Source organism: Leucopleurus acutus, assembly GCF_964270905.1.
Source record: "Leucopleurus acutus genome assembly, chromosome: 1".
Taxonomy (NCBI): Eukaryota; Metazoa; Chordata; class Mammalia; order Artiodactyla; family Delphinidae; genus Leucopleurus; species Leucopleurus acutus.
In genome coordinates this window covers 199544998-199560217 of record NC_139142.1, presented here as the reverse complement: position 1 = coordinate 199560217, position 15220 = coordinate 199544998, and the positions used below count along the sequence as shown (strand labels likewise).

The following is a 15220-nucleotide window of genomic DNA, read 5'->3' as shown; positions in this document are numbered from 1 at the left end:
GAAACTAACAACAAAAATTCAATTAAGTACAACCTGACATTTATACACTATAGAAACAAAATTGCATTATAAAATCAATAAGTTAATGAACTAAAAGACACACTTCACCTAAGATAAAAATATTTAATTTATAAATCACTATAGAATACAACAAAAGAAACAAAATGATGCCATTGAAATTGATTTTTGAAGGATTTTGAGACTCAACTTATATTTTAATATTTTGTTCATATATAGCCAAGAGTAAGAGGGAAAGCCAACCTAGGGTCAGTCCAAAGTTCTGCAGGAGAAACATCAACCACGGTCGCTGTGTTTGAACATGAGTCATTTCAGGAAGCTAAAAAAAGAATAAAAAACCAGAATAAGATCCAGATATATTCACTGCTGGGAAAAGTTTGGTGGGAAAACATGAGAGACTCTGTTATTCAGAACTTAATAACCTTTCAAATTCCCCAAACAGTTACAAAATGTTTAATACCTACTCTTACCAAAATTCTAAAACATTAGATAAATTAAGCATTTGATTGTGGTTAGAAGGATCTTAGTGATACCAGAAATCTTAAAATGACAGAGCTATCAACGGAAAGCAAACCCAACTCTTATTTTTATTTTTGGAAAATGCTTAAATGTGCAATAGATAATAAATGAAAGGTATCATTTTTGATCGTTCTGTTAGGTTTATGAAGTTGCTAACTTCACTGGCTATTACGAAGCACATACTTGTTTCTTTTCAAAATGATGACCAAGGTCTTCCTGACCTTTGGAACAATAAAGGCATCATCTCCTAAGGCTATATTTTATTCTCGGAGAGAGAAATGGCAACCGCTTTATGTTTGTGAAATGCCGTACGCCATTTAGAGGGAAACGTTCACTCAAGCATCTGTGTGAAATGCCTCACTGTGTTTGTCTCACATTCTTTCGAATCCCTCACCCTGAGAAGGTCAGAGCGAGTATATCTCTCTCATGACAGTCATTTCTATTGGAGCACAGGCTCAGGTCAACATGGTTTGGAGACTGAACTCCGCCTTGGCACTGCTGACACTTGGGGCTAGAGGATTCTGTTGTGGGAGTTCTCCTGTGTACTGAAGGATGTTTACTTAGCAGCATCCCTGATTTCCATCCACTAGATGTCAGTTGTACGTCTGCCCCTAGTCATGACAACCAAGAATGTCTCCAGACATTGTCAAATGTCCCGTGGGGGCTAAAAACCACCTCTGATTGAGAACTACTGGGTCCTTTTACCTAGCAAGAGAAGGGTCAAACAAAAAATATGCAAGGGCTTTGGATTTATGGCAGTGGAGGACAGGCTGACGGAGGCTATCATGCCTGTATGGGAGCACCCGGTATATATATACCTTTTCAGATTCTTTTCCCTTATAGGTTATTACAAAATATTGAGTAGGGTTCCCTGTGCTATGCAGTAGGCCCTGTTGATTATCTATTTTATATATAGTCGTGTGTACACGTTAATCCCAAACTCCTAACTTATCCCTCCCACCACCTCCCTTTCCTGGTTGGTAACCGTAAGTTTGTTTTCAGTACCTGTGAGTCTCTTTCTGTTTCGTAAATAAGTTCCTTTGTGTCATTTTTTTAGATTCCACATATAAGTCGTATCATATGGTATTTGTCTTTCTTTGTCTGGCTTACTTCACTTCGTATGATAATCTCTAGGTCCATCTATATTGCTGCAAATGGTATCCCTTGCTTTTTTTTTTAATCAAAATAATTGGCTCTGTGATAACGTGCCATCCATTCAGGGGTACCTTCTAGCAGCTCACCTTTCCCTCGAGGCCTTCCAGGATGCCCTGGCAGAAGGTCTTATGTGACATTTGCTTTCATTTACATCCATTTTATCATGCCCTTTCTTATATCTTTCCCCCTCTCCTGTTTACTCCTCATAACCCTGTAAGAGGTAAAATTATTAACTCCTTTCAGTTATGAGGAAACACTGGCTCAAGGAGGATGATGACTTATCCAAAGGCACACAGACATGATGTCAGAACCAAGACAAGGAGCCAGGTCATCTCATTATCGTAGAGGATATACAAACACCTACAAAGACCAGCTTTCTATCTGAAGTTCACCTCTGTCTATTATGGCCAATACATTTCTAACTAATTAGAAAAAAATAGAAAATGCAAACACTAAAAATGTCCAATTAGGCATAAACTAGCCATTGCATGTGATAAAAATACGTAGTAGAATATACAGATATCACACTGCCTTCGTCATAAAAGACATCACATTACTGATTCTGTTTTTAAGGCAGACGATATGCACTGGAAAAAAAGCTATAAGACTAACTTTGTACACCTATAGAAACAGACAAACAATGAAAATCAACATTTCAAAACACTTTAAGGAGATTTTCACCCTGATATGGAAGCTTTGATCTTACTTTGGGTGGCCTGTCTGAACTTCCCATGTCCACGTGGTTTGGTAAGAAAACCCAGCTAAGCTTGCTTTTGAGACAATACTTGGTCCTCTTTTGGATGACTGTGGATGATATGTGAACCGTAATATCTCTTGGGTACATACCAAAATACCAGAGAGTTCTGCAGAAAGTCTTTCCAAAAGATACAAACATAAAATGCCAAAGCTCAGACCACATCTGATCACAGTATTTCACTTGCTCCAAATCTACCCACATTTAAAAAAAATTATTTATATTTTATTTATTTATTTTTGGCTGCATTGGGTCTTCATTGCTGCATGTGGGCTTTCTCTAGCTGCGGCGAGCGGGGGCTACTCTTCATTGTGTGCGAGCTTCTCGTTGCGGTGGCTTCTCTTGTTGAGGAGCACAGGCTCTAGGCACTCAGGCTCAGTAGTTGTAGCTCGTGGGCTCTAGGGCGCAGGCTCAGTAGTCATGGCACACAGGCTTCATAGCTCCACAACATGTGGGATCTTCCTGGACCAGTGCTTGAACCCGTGTCCCCTGCATTGGCAGGTGGATTCTTAACCACTGCGCCACCAGGGAAGTCCTACTCACATTTTTAAAATAATTTCAGTCAGCAAATTTTGAAGGAAAATAAAGGTCCATTTGAATTAATTTTCAAGAGCATTTATTGTTCTTTTCCTCTTTTTAAAATGCCCAGCAAGAGGTTAAATGCCACCATTTTCCCCTGGCTTTCAAGTGAGAAAAGACCCCTTTTCCTCCAGGGCAATTAAATTCTGTTATTGAACAGTTTTACAGATGTTGATTTATAACCTAAGACCAGAGGGGTGAAATGATGGATAGAGTGTGTTAACATTGAAGTAAAATGTAGAGAAAAAAGATGAGAAATGTTAGTAAAACAGCCTTGCCCAGAGATAGCACTAGGAGAAATATTCTTTCGATTTCTTCCAGATATTCGGAAACCTTGAAGTAGAAAGTCCTTCCTTTTTAACCTCCATGCTTGGCAAGTTCCTCAAGTCAGATCAGTGAATGTCAAGATATGATAGTCAAGGTGTTGTAATTTTCTGGAAAATAATCTTGACCTAAGATGCAACTCTTTAACATACCACTAAGTTCTTTTTTTAAATTTTCAATCAGGCACAGGAAAGAAATTCCCTGAGATGCGCAAAGTCCACATAGTGATGGTGATTTTTCTACAGATAATTGTCCTTGCAAGTTCTATTAACTAATTCAGAGGTAGTTATGATGGTCAGCTGCTGACTAGGATTTCTGAACATTTTAGAAAGTGATAGTAAATAAATGTTTTACACTTGAGTCCATCCCGATAATTGTATCCTTAGTCAAACTGAAGCTTTAAAATGAATGTTCACAGAGAAGCGAGAACACATCAGGAAGGAAAGTGGATAAATACTGATATCATGTACCATGTAGTAATTAGATACTAGGGAGGACTTGTCACAAAAAAAGGGTGGTCTTTAAAATATCCTCTGAAACTAAGATTCTGTCTCTCCTTCTCGTACATCTAAGGTTCACACTCCCAGGCCATACAAAGACGTCTCTGTCCATTTCCACTGGTATTCTGAAAACGCTTCCTTGTTGGTGTCATTAAAGATCAATTACTGGATTTTGCAACATTTACCTTCATTATGGTTCACAAATGTACAGCTAAAAAAGAAATCTCCGTGTCCAATATTTCTATTGATATAATACACTAAAAACTTCAAAGGCCTTTCATTATTAACAATGTACAATTCAAATATAGAAGTTCAACATTCATTTGTTGAAGACACTTGGCGATATCCCTTATGAAGGTAAAATTGCAATGCAAATGTTTTTCCCCTCTCAGGAATCCATAGCTTTTGGCGTCACCAACTTTCAAGAGAAATGATCTGTTTCTCCATTCATGAAGCACAACTAACAACTGGTTGATGCCACCTTCTTTTCAGAGGGACCTTAAAACCCATCGTGCACACTGAGTCGGGTACGTATTTGCCTTTGGTAAGAAGAACCATGCTTATTCCTAAGAAATATGATGAGGAAAAAACCTCAGAAGCCTTTTTGTAGGGTGTCCTAATAATGTTTAAACTCTTTAGGGGCACACATGCAATGGGTTGGTCTGTCACATTTGTAAATGGCTTAATTTTGTCCTTGCAGAAGGGTCACTTCTAAGAACAAAATGGAAACTTGTTAATGGAAGTCACCATTTGGTTGGCAAATCTGCAATGATCTGTCTGCATGTGCAACTGTACACTTAATAGTTGTGTCACCTACAAATTGGCACTTGCCAGCTACCTCTAAGGATTAAATTATGAGCTGATGCGGCTGCTGACCTTCAACACCTCCTGAAAGGAGTTCAGGGTGGAGATCAGAAATGAGGCGCTCTGTGCTCTGGAAAAAACTGGCAGAACAGGTCTTCAGATAATTAGATATTTTCAGGAGATGATTTTATGAGCCCAAATCTTGCATCTCCTCATATCTAGAAAAAAACACTAAAATCCTTCATGCTGACATCTGCTCCTCGTGACTAGCTAATCATGAGATTAGCAGAAACCTTCTGTAAAAAATATATGCCTGATTGCATGGACTCCCCCTTCACTAAAACCACATATATACTGACCTTCCCCCCTACCTCTCTGAAGCAGTTTCTCAGAGCTACCTGAAATGCTGTCTCCCGGGCTATAGTCCTCATTTTGCCCCAATAAAACTTAACTCACAGCTCTCACGTTGTGCATTTTTTTCCCCGTCGACAGTTGGATATCGAAGACTTCTGGATTCTGGTATGGCATGTAAGGAGTTTACAAGTCACCAATTCATCCTAACAAGTGAAAAAACTGAACAACCTCAAAGGTTAACCAGCCTTCTTAGATATGTCAGAGGAGTGAGGTCACAGGGCAAACTGCTGGCCTCATATTGAAAGACAAGAAGACACAGAGAGAGAATCACAATTTACTGTAGCAGAAACCACAAGGAGGAACTTTTGTAGGAACCAGTGCCAGGGTAGGGAAACTGGAGCTGTAAGTGATGGATCGTTAGAGGCTGAGTGTAGACAAGCCTAAGCGTTAAAAGCTTCAGGGGGAACCAGTCTTAGGGAGGCCTTCCACCCACACACTTTTGTGAATTTTACTGAGAGGAGCTCTACCAGATTCTCACAGTGAATATTGGAGAAAAATGCCGTCAAGCTTCCAGACTCCAGAGCGAGGAAAGTTATCAGGGAAAAAGATGGGCATTAGATAAGGAAAAAAGAGTCAATGCTCCAAGAAGACATAACAATCCTTAGTGTGTATGCGCCTAACAACAGCATGTCAAAATACATGAGGCAAAAACTGATACAACTGAAAGAAGAACTGGATGGATCCATTATTATAGCTGGAGACTTTAGCGCGCCTCTTTCAGAAACGGACAGATCCAGAAGGCAAAATATCAGTAAGATCAAAGTGGGACTAAAGAGCTGGACCATCAATCAGCTGGATAAAATTGACGCCTACAGACCACTCCATCCAATCACAGCAGAACACACATTCTTCTCAAGCTCACGCGGAACATTCACCAAGACAGACCACATTCTGGGCCGTAACGCTTAATAAACGTAGAAGAATAGGAATCATACAATGTCTGATCTCAGATCACAATGGAATTAAACTAGAAATTAATGACAGAAAAATAGCTGGAACATCCCCAAATACTGAAGATTAAACAACACAGTTCTAAATAACATGAGTCAGGAAGAAATCTCAGGGGAAATTAATATTTTGACCTAGATGAAAATGAAAATCAACTTATCAAAATTAGTGGGATTCAGTGAACATAGTGAATAGAGGGAAATTTATGATTGAATGTATATGTTAGAAAAAAAGAAAGATCTAAAATCAATAATCTAAGCTTCCAATTTAGGAAACTAGAAGGAGAATAGCAAATTAAATCCAAAGAAAGAAGAAGAAAAGAAATAATAAAAATTACAGCAGAAATCAATGAAATTGAAAACAGGAAATCAATAGAGAAAAATCGACAAAACCAGAAGTTGATTCCATGAAAAGAGCAATAAAACAGATTAGCCTCTTCCAGGCTAACTAAGAAACGAAGACAGAAGACACAAATTACCAATATCAGAAATGAAAGAGGGGACATCACTAATAAATCCATGGACAATAGAAGGATAACAAAGGAATATTATGAATAACTCTATGCCCACAAATTTGATAACCTAGATGAAATATACAAATTCCTTGAAAGACACAATCTGCTAAAACTAACACAAAAAGAAATAGACCATCTGAATAGGCCTATTTCTATTAAAGAAATAGAATCAATAATTAACAACCTTCCAAAGCACTAGACCCACATGTATTCACTGGTGAATTCTATCAAATATTTAATGAAGAAATTGTGTCAGTTCTCTACAATCTCTTCCCAAAGAAAGAAGCAAAGGAAATACTTTCTAATTCATTCTAAGAGGCCAGAGTTGGCTTAACACCAAAACCAGACAGAGATATTACAAGAAAAGAAAAATAGAGAGCAATATTTCTCATGAACAGAGTTGTAAAAATCCTCAACAAAATATTAGCAACTCAAATCCAACAATGTGTAAGAAAAATTATATACCACAAAAAAGTGGGATTCACCCCAGGCATATACAAGCCTGGTTTAACATTCAAAAATCAATTAATGTAATCTACATTCCAATATCAACAGGCTGAAGAAAAATCACATGATCCTATCTACAGATGCGTATAAAGCATTGACAAAATTCAACACCCACTTATGATAAAAACTCCCAGTAAACTAGGAATAGAGGGAAATTTCCTCAAATCCACTATGAATATCTATAAAAAGCTTACAGCTAACTTCTCACCCAATGGTGAGAAACTCAAAGCCTTCCCATAAGAACAGACACAAAGCAAGGATGTCCCCTCCCACCACTGCTTTTCAACATCGTATTGGAAGTCCTAGCAAATGCAGTAAGAGAAGAAAAGGAAATAAAAGGTAAAGAGATTGGGAAAGTGAAAATAAGACTGTGTTTATTTGTACTTGACATGATCATCTATGTAGAAAATGCAAAAGAACCGACAGCAAAGCTCCTGGAACTATTAAATGCTTATATCAAGGTTACAGAATACAAGGTTAATATACAAAAGTCAATTGCTTTTCTATTTACCAGGAATGAACAAGTGGAGTTTGAATTAAAAATATATTACCATTTATGTATTTATATTAGTACCCAAAATGAAATACTCAGCTATAAATCTAACCAAATATGTGCAAGATCTATATGAGGAAAACTACAAAGCTCAAACAAAAGATGTCAAGGAAAAACTGAATGGAGAGATATTGCATGTTTATGAATAGGAAGACTCAATATTGTCAAGATGTCAGATCTTCACAACTTGATCTACAGATTCAATGCAATCCAAATCAAAATAAAAATCCCAGCAAGTTATTTTGTGGATATTGACAAACTGATTCTAAAGTTTATATGGAGAGGCAGAAGACACAGAATAGCCTACACAATATTGAAGGAGAAGAATAAAGTTGGAGAAGAACGTCAAGACTTACTATAAAGCTACAGTAATTAAGACAGTGTGGTATTGGCAAAAGAATAGACAAACAGATCAATGGAACAGAGTAGAGAGCTTAGAAATAGACCCACATAAATATAGTCAACTGATCTTTGACAGAAGAGCAAAAGTAATAAAATGGTACAAAATCTTTTAAACAAATGGTGTTGGAACTATTGGATATGCACATGCAAAAAAAATGAATCTATACACAGAAACTTCATAAAAATTAAATCAAGATGAATCACAGATTTAAATGAAAAACAAAATTATAAAACTACTGGAAGATAATATAGGTGAAACCTAGATGACCTTGGGTTTGGTAATGCCTTTTTAGATACAACATCAAAAACATGATCCACAAACGAACTCACTGACAAGCTGAAGTTCATTTAAATCAAAAACTTCTTCTCTTGATAACATCAAGAGAATGAAAAGATAAGCCAGAGACCGGGAGAAAATATTTGTAAAAGACACATCTAATAAAAGACTGTTTAAAATATACAAAGAACGCTTAAAATTCAACAATAAGAAAACAAACAACCCAATATTTAAAATGGGCAAAAGAGCTGAAAAGACACCTCCCCCAAGGAGGCAGACGGTATATCGATGGCAAATAATCATATGAAAAGATGTTAAACATCATATGACTTCAGGGAATTCCAGATTAAAATGGCAATGAGAGGCTACTGCACACCTATTCGAATGGCCTAGATCCAAAAAACGGACACCACCAAATACTGGCAAAGATCTGAGGCAACAGGAACTCTCATTCATTGCTGGTGGGAATGCAAAATGGTACAGCCGCTTTGGAGGACATCTGGCATATTTTTTGCAGAACTAAACATTCTCTTATCGGTAAGATCCAGAAATCGCATTCCTCAGTATTTACCCAAATATTCTGGAAACTTATGTTAATAGAAAAACTTGCACATGGATGTTTACAGCAGTTTTATTCATAATTTCCAAAACTTGGAAGTAACAAAGGCATCCTTCAGTAGGTAGATGGATAGGTAAATGATGGTACATCCAGACAACTGAATATTATTCAAAGCTTAAAAAAAAAAAGTTATCAAGACATGGGGAAAATGTAAATGTATATTACTAAGTGAAATAACAGGCAAAACTATGGAAACAGTCAAAAGATTAGTGGTTGCCAGGACTTAACGGAAAGGGAGGGATGAATAGGAGGATCACAGAGGATTTTTAGGGCAGGGAAGCTATTCTGTCTGATACTACAGTGGTGGAATACATGTCATTTGTCAGAACCCGTAGAATGTACACCACCAAGCACGAATCCTCATGTAAATATTGACTTTGGATGCTAATGATGTATCAGTGTAGTTTCATCGATTGTCACAAACGTTATTACAGTGGTGTGGGATGTTCATAGTGGCGGAAGGTGTGTATGTGGGAGTCAGATGTCACGTGGGAATTTTCTGTAGTTTCTAGTCAATACTGCCATGAACCTAAAACTGCTCTAAACAATAAAGTTTATTAATTAAAAAAAATCCATTTCCTAGTTACACTAACCACATTTCAAGCACTCAGCATAGTCACATGTGGGTGTGGCCACCATCTTAGACCATGCAGACAAAAAAATTTTTTTTTTATTATCTAAGCCCAGTGTAAATTAAAGAAACACTCAGCATGGCCTATAGGCTTACTGGGAGAAACATCATAACGGTCATGGATCGTCTGGTATCGATTATGGATCTAATGATATTTCTTCTGTTCCACCTATACCTTCCTATTTTCTAAGAGGAAAAACAGAAAAAAATGAGAAGGAAAAGCTAAAGAATATTTTGAGTTACTGGATTGTTTGGTGGCTGCGGCCAAACTACAGAGTGCCATTTCAAAGTCTTTTATTTATACTCAGAACAGGAAGATCGTTTTCCAAGTATTTTCCATAGTCTCATAACACTAATACACTTACATTTGTTTTAATCATCACTGCTATGAACAGCCACTGGGATAGCTCTATGTTGTCTAGCACATGAGAAAAATTAACTTTTGAATAGTCACCCATTCACATATTTATAACAATGTTAATTTTTCAGTTTTTCTCTTGACTTTTGAAGGGTCATTTGATGACTGTTCATTGGTAACATGTTGTCTAAAAAATGATTACAAAGCGACATGTAGGAGTTCTGTTAAACAGAGAGGTAGATAGATTACCGTTTTTAATGACACCCCAAAAGTTTATCCAGTGTTTGCAAAACCTAATAACTCAGTCTGTATAATCTTTTGTCTATGCACTGTCTCCAAGAAAATTTTCTGAAGATGTCATCCATGAGATCACAACTTGCTAAAAAAACTAGTAAAGCAGAAAGATTATTTTGCCTTTATGAATCTAAGAGATAGATGCACTGCTCTTGTCTGTCTTCTCCCTTGTGTTGGCTGAACAACTTACTTGTGTTAGTAAGTATTCCACCATAGACACAATCACGTTACCTTTTTGCTTTTCTTTCAGATGGTGGCTCTTCATAGCAGTGATCATCTCATACATTCAATAAACTTTAGATGAACTGTAAACAACCTATGTTACTCCTGATGAGCAAACAAGATTGTATCTGGCATTCACTGTCACGAACTTCACAAAAACAGGGAAGTTGCTCTAGTGAATGAAAAAAAATCAGATGAGGATCAAATCTGTCATTCAGTCCTCAGCAAGAATTCAGGAAAATATCATCCTTTCTAACTCTGAAAAGCAGTAGAGATTTCTTTTATTTACTTATTGTCATCAACATAGGTTTATCTATTCATGCAACTTAAAATTGAGGAAGAAGAGAAAACAGTGGATAGAATTGCAGCAGATTTCTGTTTCAGTGAGCTTAAAAAACAAAAGAAGAGAAATGGGCTTATGTGATTAATGATGGAACCCTTTTGACTTGTAAATGTCTTTAACTTACACAATTTTATTTACCATAGAATTACATTAAAAAATTACTGTTTATGAAACATGTCTTTCCATAAGCAAAAATTTGTTACCCAGTACTAATATATACTCTTTTACTCTTGAGCTTTTAAAATACAATTGAGGGCTTCCCTGGTGGCGCAGTGGTTGAGAGTCCGCCTGCCGATGCAGGGGACGCGGGTTCGTGCCCCGGTCCGGGAAGATCCCACATGCCACGGAGCGGCTAGGCCCGTGAGCCATGGCCGCCGAGCCTGCGCGTCTGGAGCCTGTGCTCCGCAACGGGAGAGGCCACAACGGTGAGAGGCCCGCGTACCGAAAAATTAAAAAAATAAATAAAATACAATTGAAAAATACAGCAAAGTTGTAACATACAAAACCAACACACAAAAATCCATTGTGCTTCTATATCCAAACAATGAACAATCTGAAGAGGAGGGATATTAAGGAAACAATTCCATTTGCAACAGTATTGAAAACAATAAAATACTTAGAAACAAACTTAACCAAGAAGGCACAAATAAAGGGAATGACATCTCATGTTCATGGACTGGAAGACTTAATATTGTTAAGGTATCACTACTAGGTAAAGTAATCTACAGATTTAATGCAATTCCTATGAAAATACTAATGACTTTTTTTTTTTTTTTTTTTTGCAGAAACAGAAAAATCCATCCTAAAATTCATATAGATCTCTAGGGACACCAAATAGTAAAAACAGTCTTGAAAAAGAACAAATTTAGAGGTCTTGCACTGACTGATTTCGAAATTTACTACAAACCTACAATAAACCAAAGAGTGTTGTCTTGGCGTGAAGACAGACATACAGGTGAATAAACTACAACAGAGAGCCCAGAAATATATTCTTGCATACACAGCCAACTGATTTTCAACAAGAGTGCCAAGACAACTTGATGGGACAAGAGCAGTCCTTTCAACGAATGGGGAAAACTGGATATCCCCACACAAAAGGATGAAGCTGGACTCCTACCTTACACCATATACAAAAATTAACCCAGAATGAATCAAAGACCTAAATGTAAGAACTAAAACTATAAAACTCTTAGAAGAAAACATAGGGGGAAATCTTTGTAACACTGGATTTGGCAGTGATTTCTTGGATATGTCACTAAAAGCTCAGGCAACACAAGAGAAACATAAAAGTTTGACTTCATCAAAATTTAAAACTTTTATGCAACAAAGGACATTACAGAGTGAACAGGCAATCCATGGAATGGAGAAAATATTTGCAAATCATGTATCTGATAAAGGGTTAATATCCAGAACATATAAAGAACTCCTATAACTCACAACCAAAAACCAAACAACCCAATTACAAAATGAGCAAATGACTTGAATAGACATTCTTCCAAAGAGAAGATATACAAATGGCCAATACGTACCTGAAAAGATGCTTAACATCACGAATCATTAGGGAAATGCAAATGAAAACCACAATGAGATACCACTTCACACCCATCAGGATCACTATTATCAAAATAACAGAAAATAACAAGTGTTGGTGAGGATGTGGAGAAACTGGAACGCTGACTACCACTGGTAGAAATGTAAAATGGTGCAGATACTATGGAAGACAGTATGGCAGTTTCTAAAATAATTAAAAATAGAATTATCATATGATTTAGCAACTCCATTTTTGGATATATACACAAAAGAATTGAAGCAAGGACTCAAACAGATATTTATACACCCGTGTTCACAGCAGCATTATTCACAATAGTCAAAAGGTGAAAGCAAGTCACGTATCCATTGACAGATAAATGGATAAACAAAATATGATGTACACACAATGGAATATTATTCAACATTAAAAAGGAAGGAAGCTCTGACACATGCTAGGACACAGATGAGCCTTGAAGATATTATGTGAGGTGAACTCAGCCAATCACAAAAGGACAAATACTGCATGATTCCACTCATGTGAGGTACCTACAGTAAAAGGTCAAATTCATAGACAAGAAAGCAGAACGGTGGTTACCAGGGGCCGGGCGTAGGGGTGTGTTGTTGTTTAATGAGTATGGAGTTTCAGTATGAAAAGATTTTTTAAGTTCTGGAGATGGATGGCGATGAAGGTTGCACAGCAACGTGAATGTACTTAATGCCACTGAACTGTACACCTAAAATGGTTAGAACGGCAAAGTTTATGTGACGAATATGTTACCACAATGAACACTCACACGTTCACTCACTCCAAGGTTTCAAAAACTTTGCTTTGATTAATTCTTTAGCTCTTTAGCTTACCGTAATATTACGATAAGTAGCATCTAGAGTACATCTCAGAAAATATATGGTAGGAAGAGGTGTCATTTACTAAGGATTTATTGCATTCACTTTGTACTGAGAAACATGAAGTTCTGGGTTATGTTTAGATCTCCAAGTCCCAGAGCATAAAATGTCATGTTATGAAGTTTTTGTCCCCTCTCAAAATTCATATGTTGAAACCCTTCCCCTAAATGTGATGGTATTAGGAGGTGGGGCCTTTGGGACGTAATTAGGATTTGATGAGGTCATGAGAACAGAGCCCACATGAATAGAATTAGTGCCCTCGACACAAATTACTATGTTGAGCCAACAATCCTGAAATTGGGAGATTTGTTCCCACTGACACAAGTCCTGTTTCGAATTTAGGTCTTTTAAAATTAGTAGCTATGTTTGTAAAACATCTTAATACAGTAGTTTTAACTTTCCTTACCAAGCAAGGAAGCAAGGGCCACAGCTCTTGGTGTGTCTGAGATCACCAAACTGGAGGCTTATGAGGTTCTTTTTAACAATTCAGCATTAGACATTTTATTTGTTAAATATTCAAACACAAGATAGTATAGGTTTCTACCTTCTCAATGGTATCCCAAGGCAATTCAGGAAGCCATTTGCAACAGAAGATAAATTTCTCTTTTGAAAACTGAGTTGTAAGACAAAGACCATATCATTGTCACATATAATTCAGAGAGACAAAGATATTACCTGTTTTTAACTTGTATTTAACTATTCACTTCTCCATTTTTTTCCTTAGGGGAAGCAATTAAGTTAGACAAACTCTTAATTGTATAGCTCAGAAAAGAGAGTCATCAGCCAGCTGTAATATTTTCCTAAGAAATGGATTGCTTTGGAAGATGTGTGTGTGTGTGCACGCATGCACATATGGTTTGAGAAACTAGTTAGAAGAAAAAAAACATGAAGAGCAAAACATACAAACATTTCTGGTGGCCAGTTTTTAAAAATTACAGAGCTCAGTGTTCATCAGAGTTGGGCCTATTAATCATTTTCTCAGTAGAAAATATCTAAGTGTAGGGTTTGACTGATTTTTAGAGAAATCTCTTTTTTTACAGAAAGAGAATGGAAATCTTTCAAAATTGTTGGTAAGAATGATTTTCATACTTCTTGCTTTTGTGAAGAAATAACTGTGAACATTAAATTATATTCATTGTGCTGCCTGAAATGGTTTTTAAATGCTTCTCATTTTTTCACAGCGAAAGTGTTTAAACGATGTCAGTTACACACATTGATTTCAAGTACAGTATTTGTTGAAAGCAAACATTCATATCAAGATTATTTTATGTCTTTTATAACAAAATATCCCTTTTCTATAGATGAATATTGTTTAAAGGTCATTACACCTAGATATTGCCAAACTTCAAAGAAAGGATAGCTTACTAGTTTTTTTGGATAAAGGATTCATTTACCAGAGCCAACTTGGGATTATAGATTATTGATTGAATTGCACTGGATTTATTTAAAGTTCTCTGAGAAAGAGAGACTCAATCAAATGCAATAAATTGGAAGATAAAGACAGCATGATGGGACCAGGGAATAGGACCAAAATATCCTCAACGTGTAGGAATAGCTTAATATTACAGTCACCTGCTTTTAAAAAGATGAGAAACCTAGCTAGGAGGGTGGCCCTTTTGTCAGTCAATTTATGTTCTTTTTACCCAATTCACAATCTTAAAGCTGTTATATTTACTAGACTAAAATAACTATAGAGAAGCCAATGAATGCCCTTCATCTGGACTGTTGATAATCCTATTTACTGAGTGGGTTTCATAGAGGGATCTGTTTTTTCTGTGTTGGGGTATATTTTCAAAGCAGAGGATCTAAGTTCAAAAATTCAAACTATTCTTCACCCTGCCTTTCATACAAAGAAAATTATCTGGTAATTGGAAAATGCTCCAGGCAAAAGGGTGGCTGTGATATTACTTGGAGGATATTATTTCCAGAAGAAGGTAGATAAGCAAATTGCTCTAAGTGATTCCTCTTCAATCTTACTGTTTCCTCTGCCATTACTATGTCAGTGAAAAGAGGTTTTAAAAGAGCATCAAAACAAAAAACAAAACCAAACAC

General features: G+C 36.6%; 1 protein-coding gene across 3 annotated transcripts in view; it reads right to left on the bottom strand.

Annotated features, from left to right (window-relative positions):
- Positions 1-208: 208 nt before the first annotated feature.
- SLC39A12 (solute carrier family 39 member 12) overlaps positions 209-15220 on the bottom strand; it is a gene marked incomplete at both ends in the record, with an annotated part of 67972 nt that continues 52960 nt past the window's right edge. For all 3 annotated transcript variants that reach the window (XM_082838071.1, XM_082838072.1, XM_082838073.1), the window contains one exon: positions 209-337. In XM_082838071.1, the coding sequence (XP_082694197.1) occupies positions 209-337 (129 nt within the window). The remainder of the gene's footprint in view (positions 338-15220) is intronic.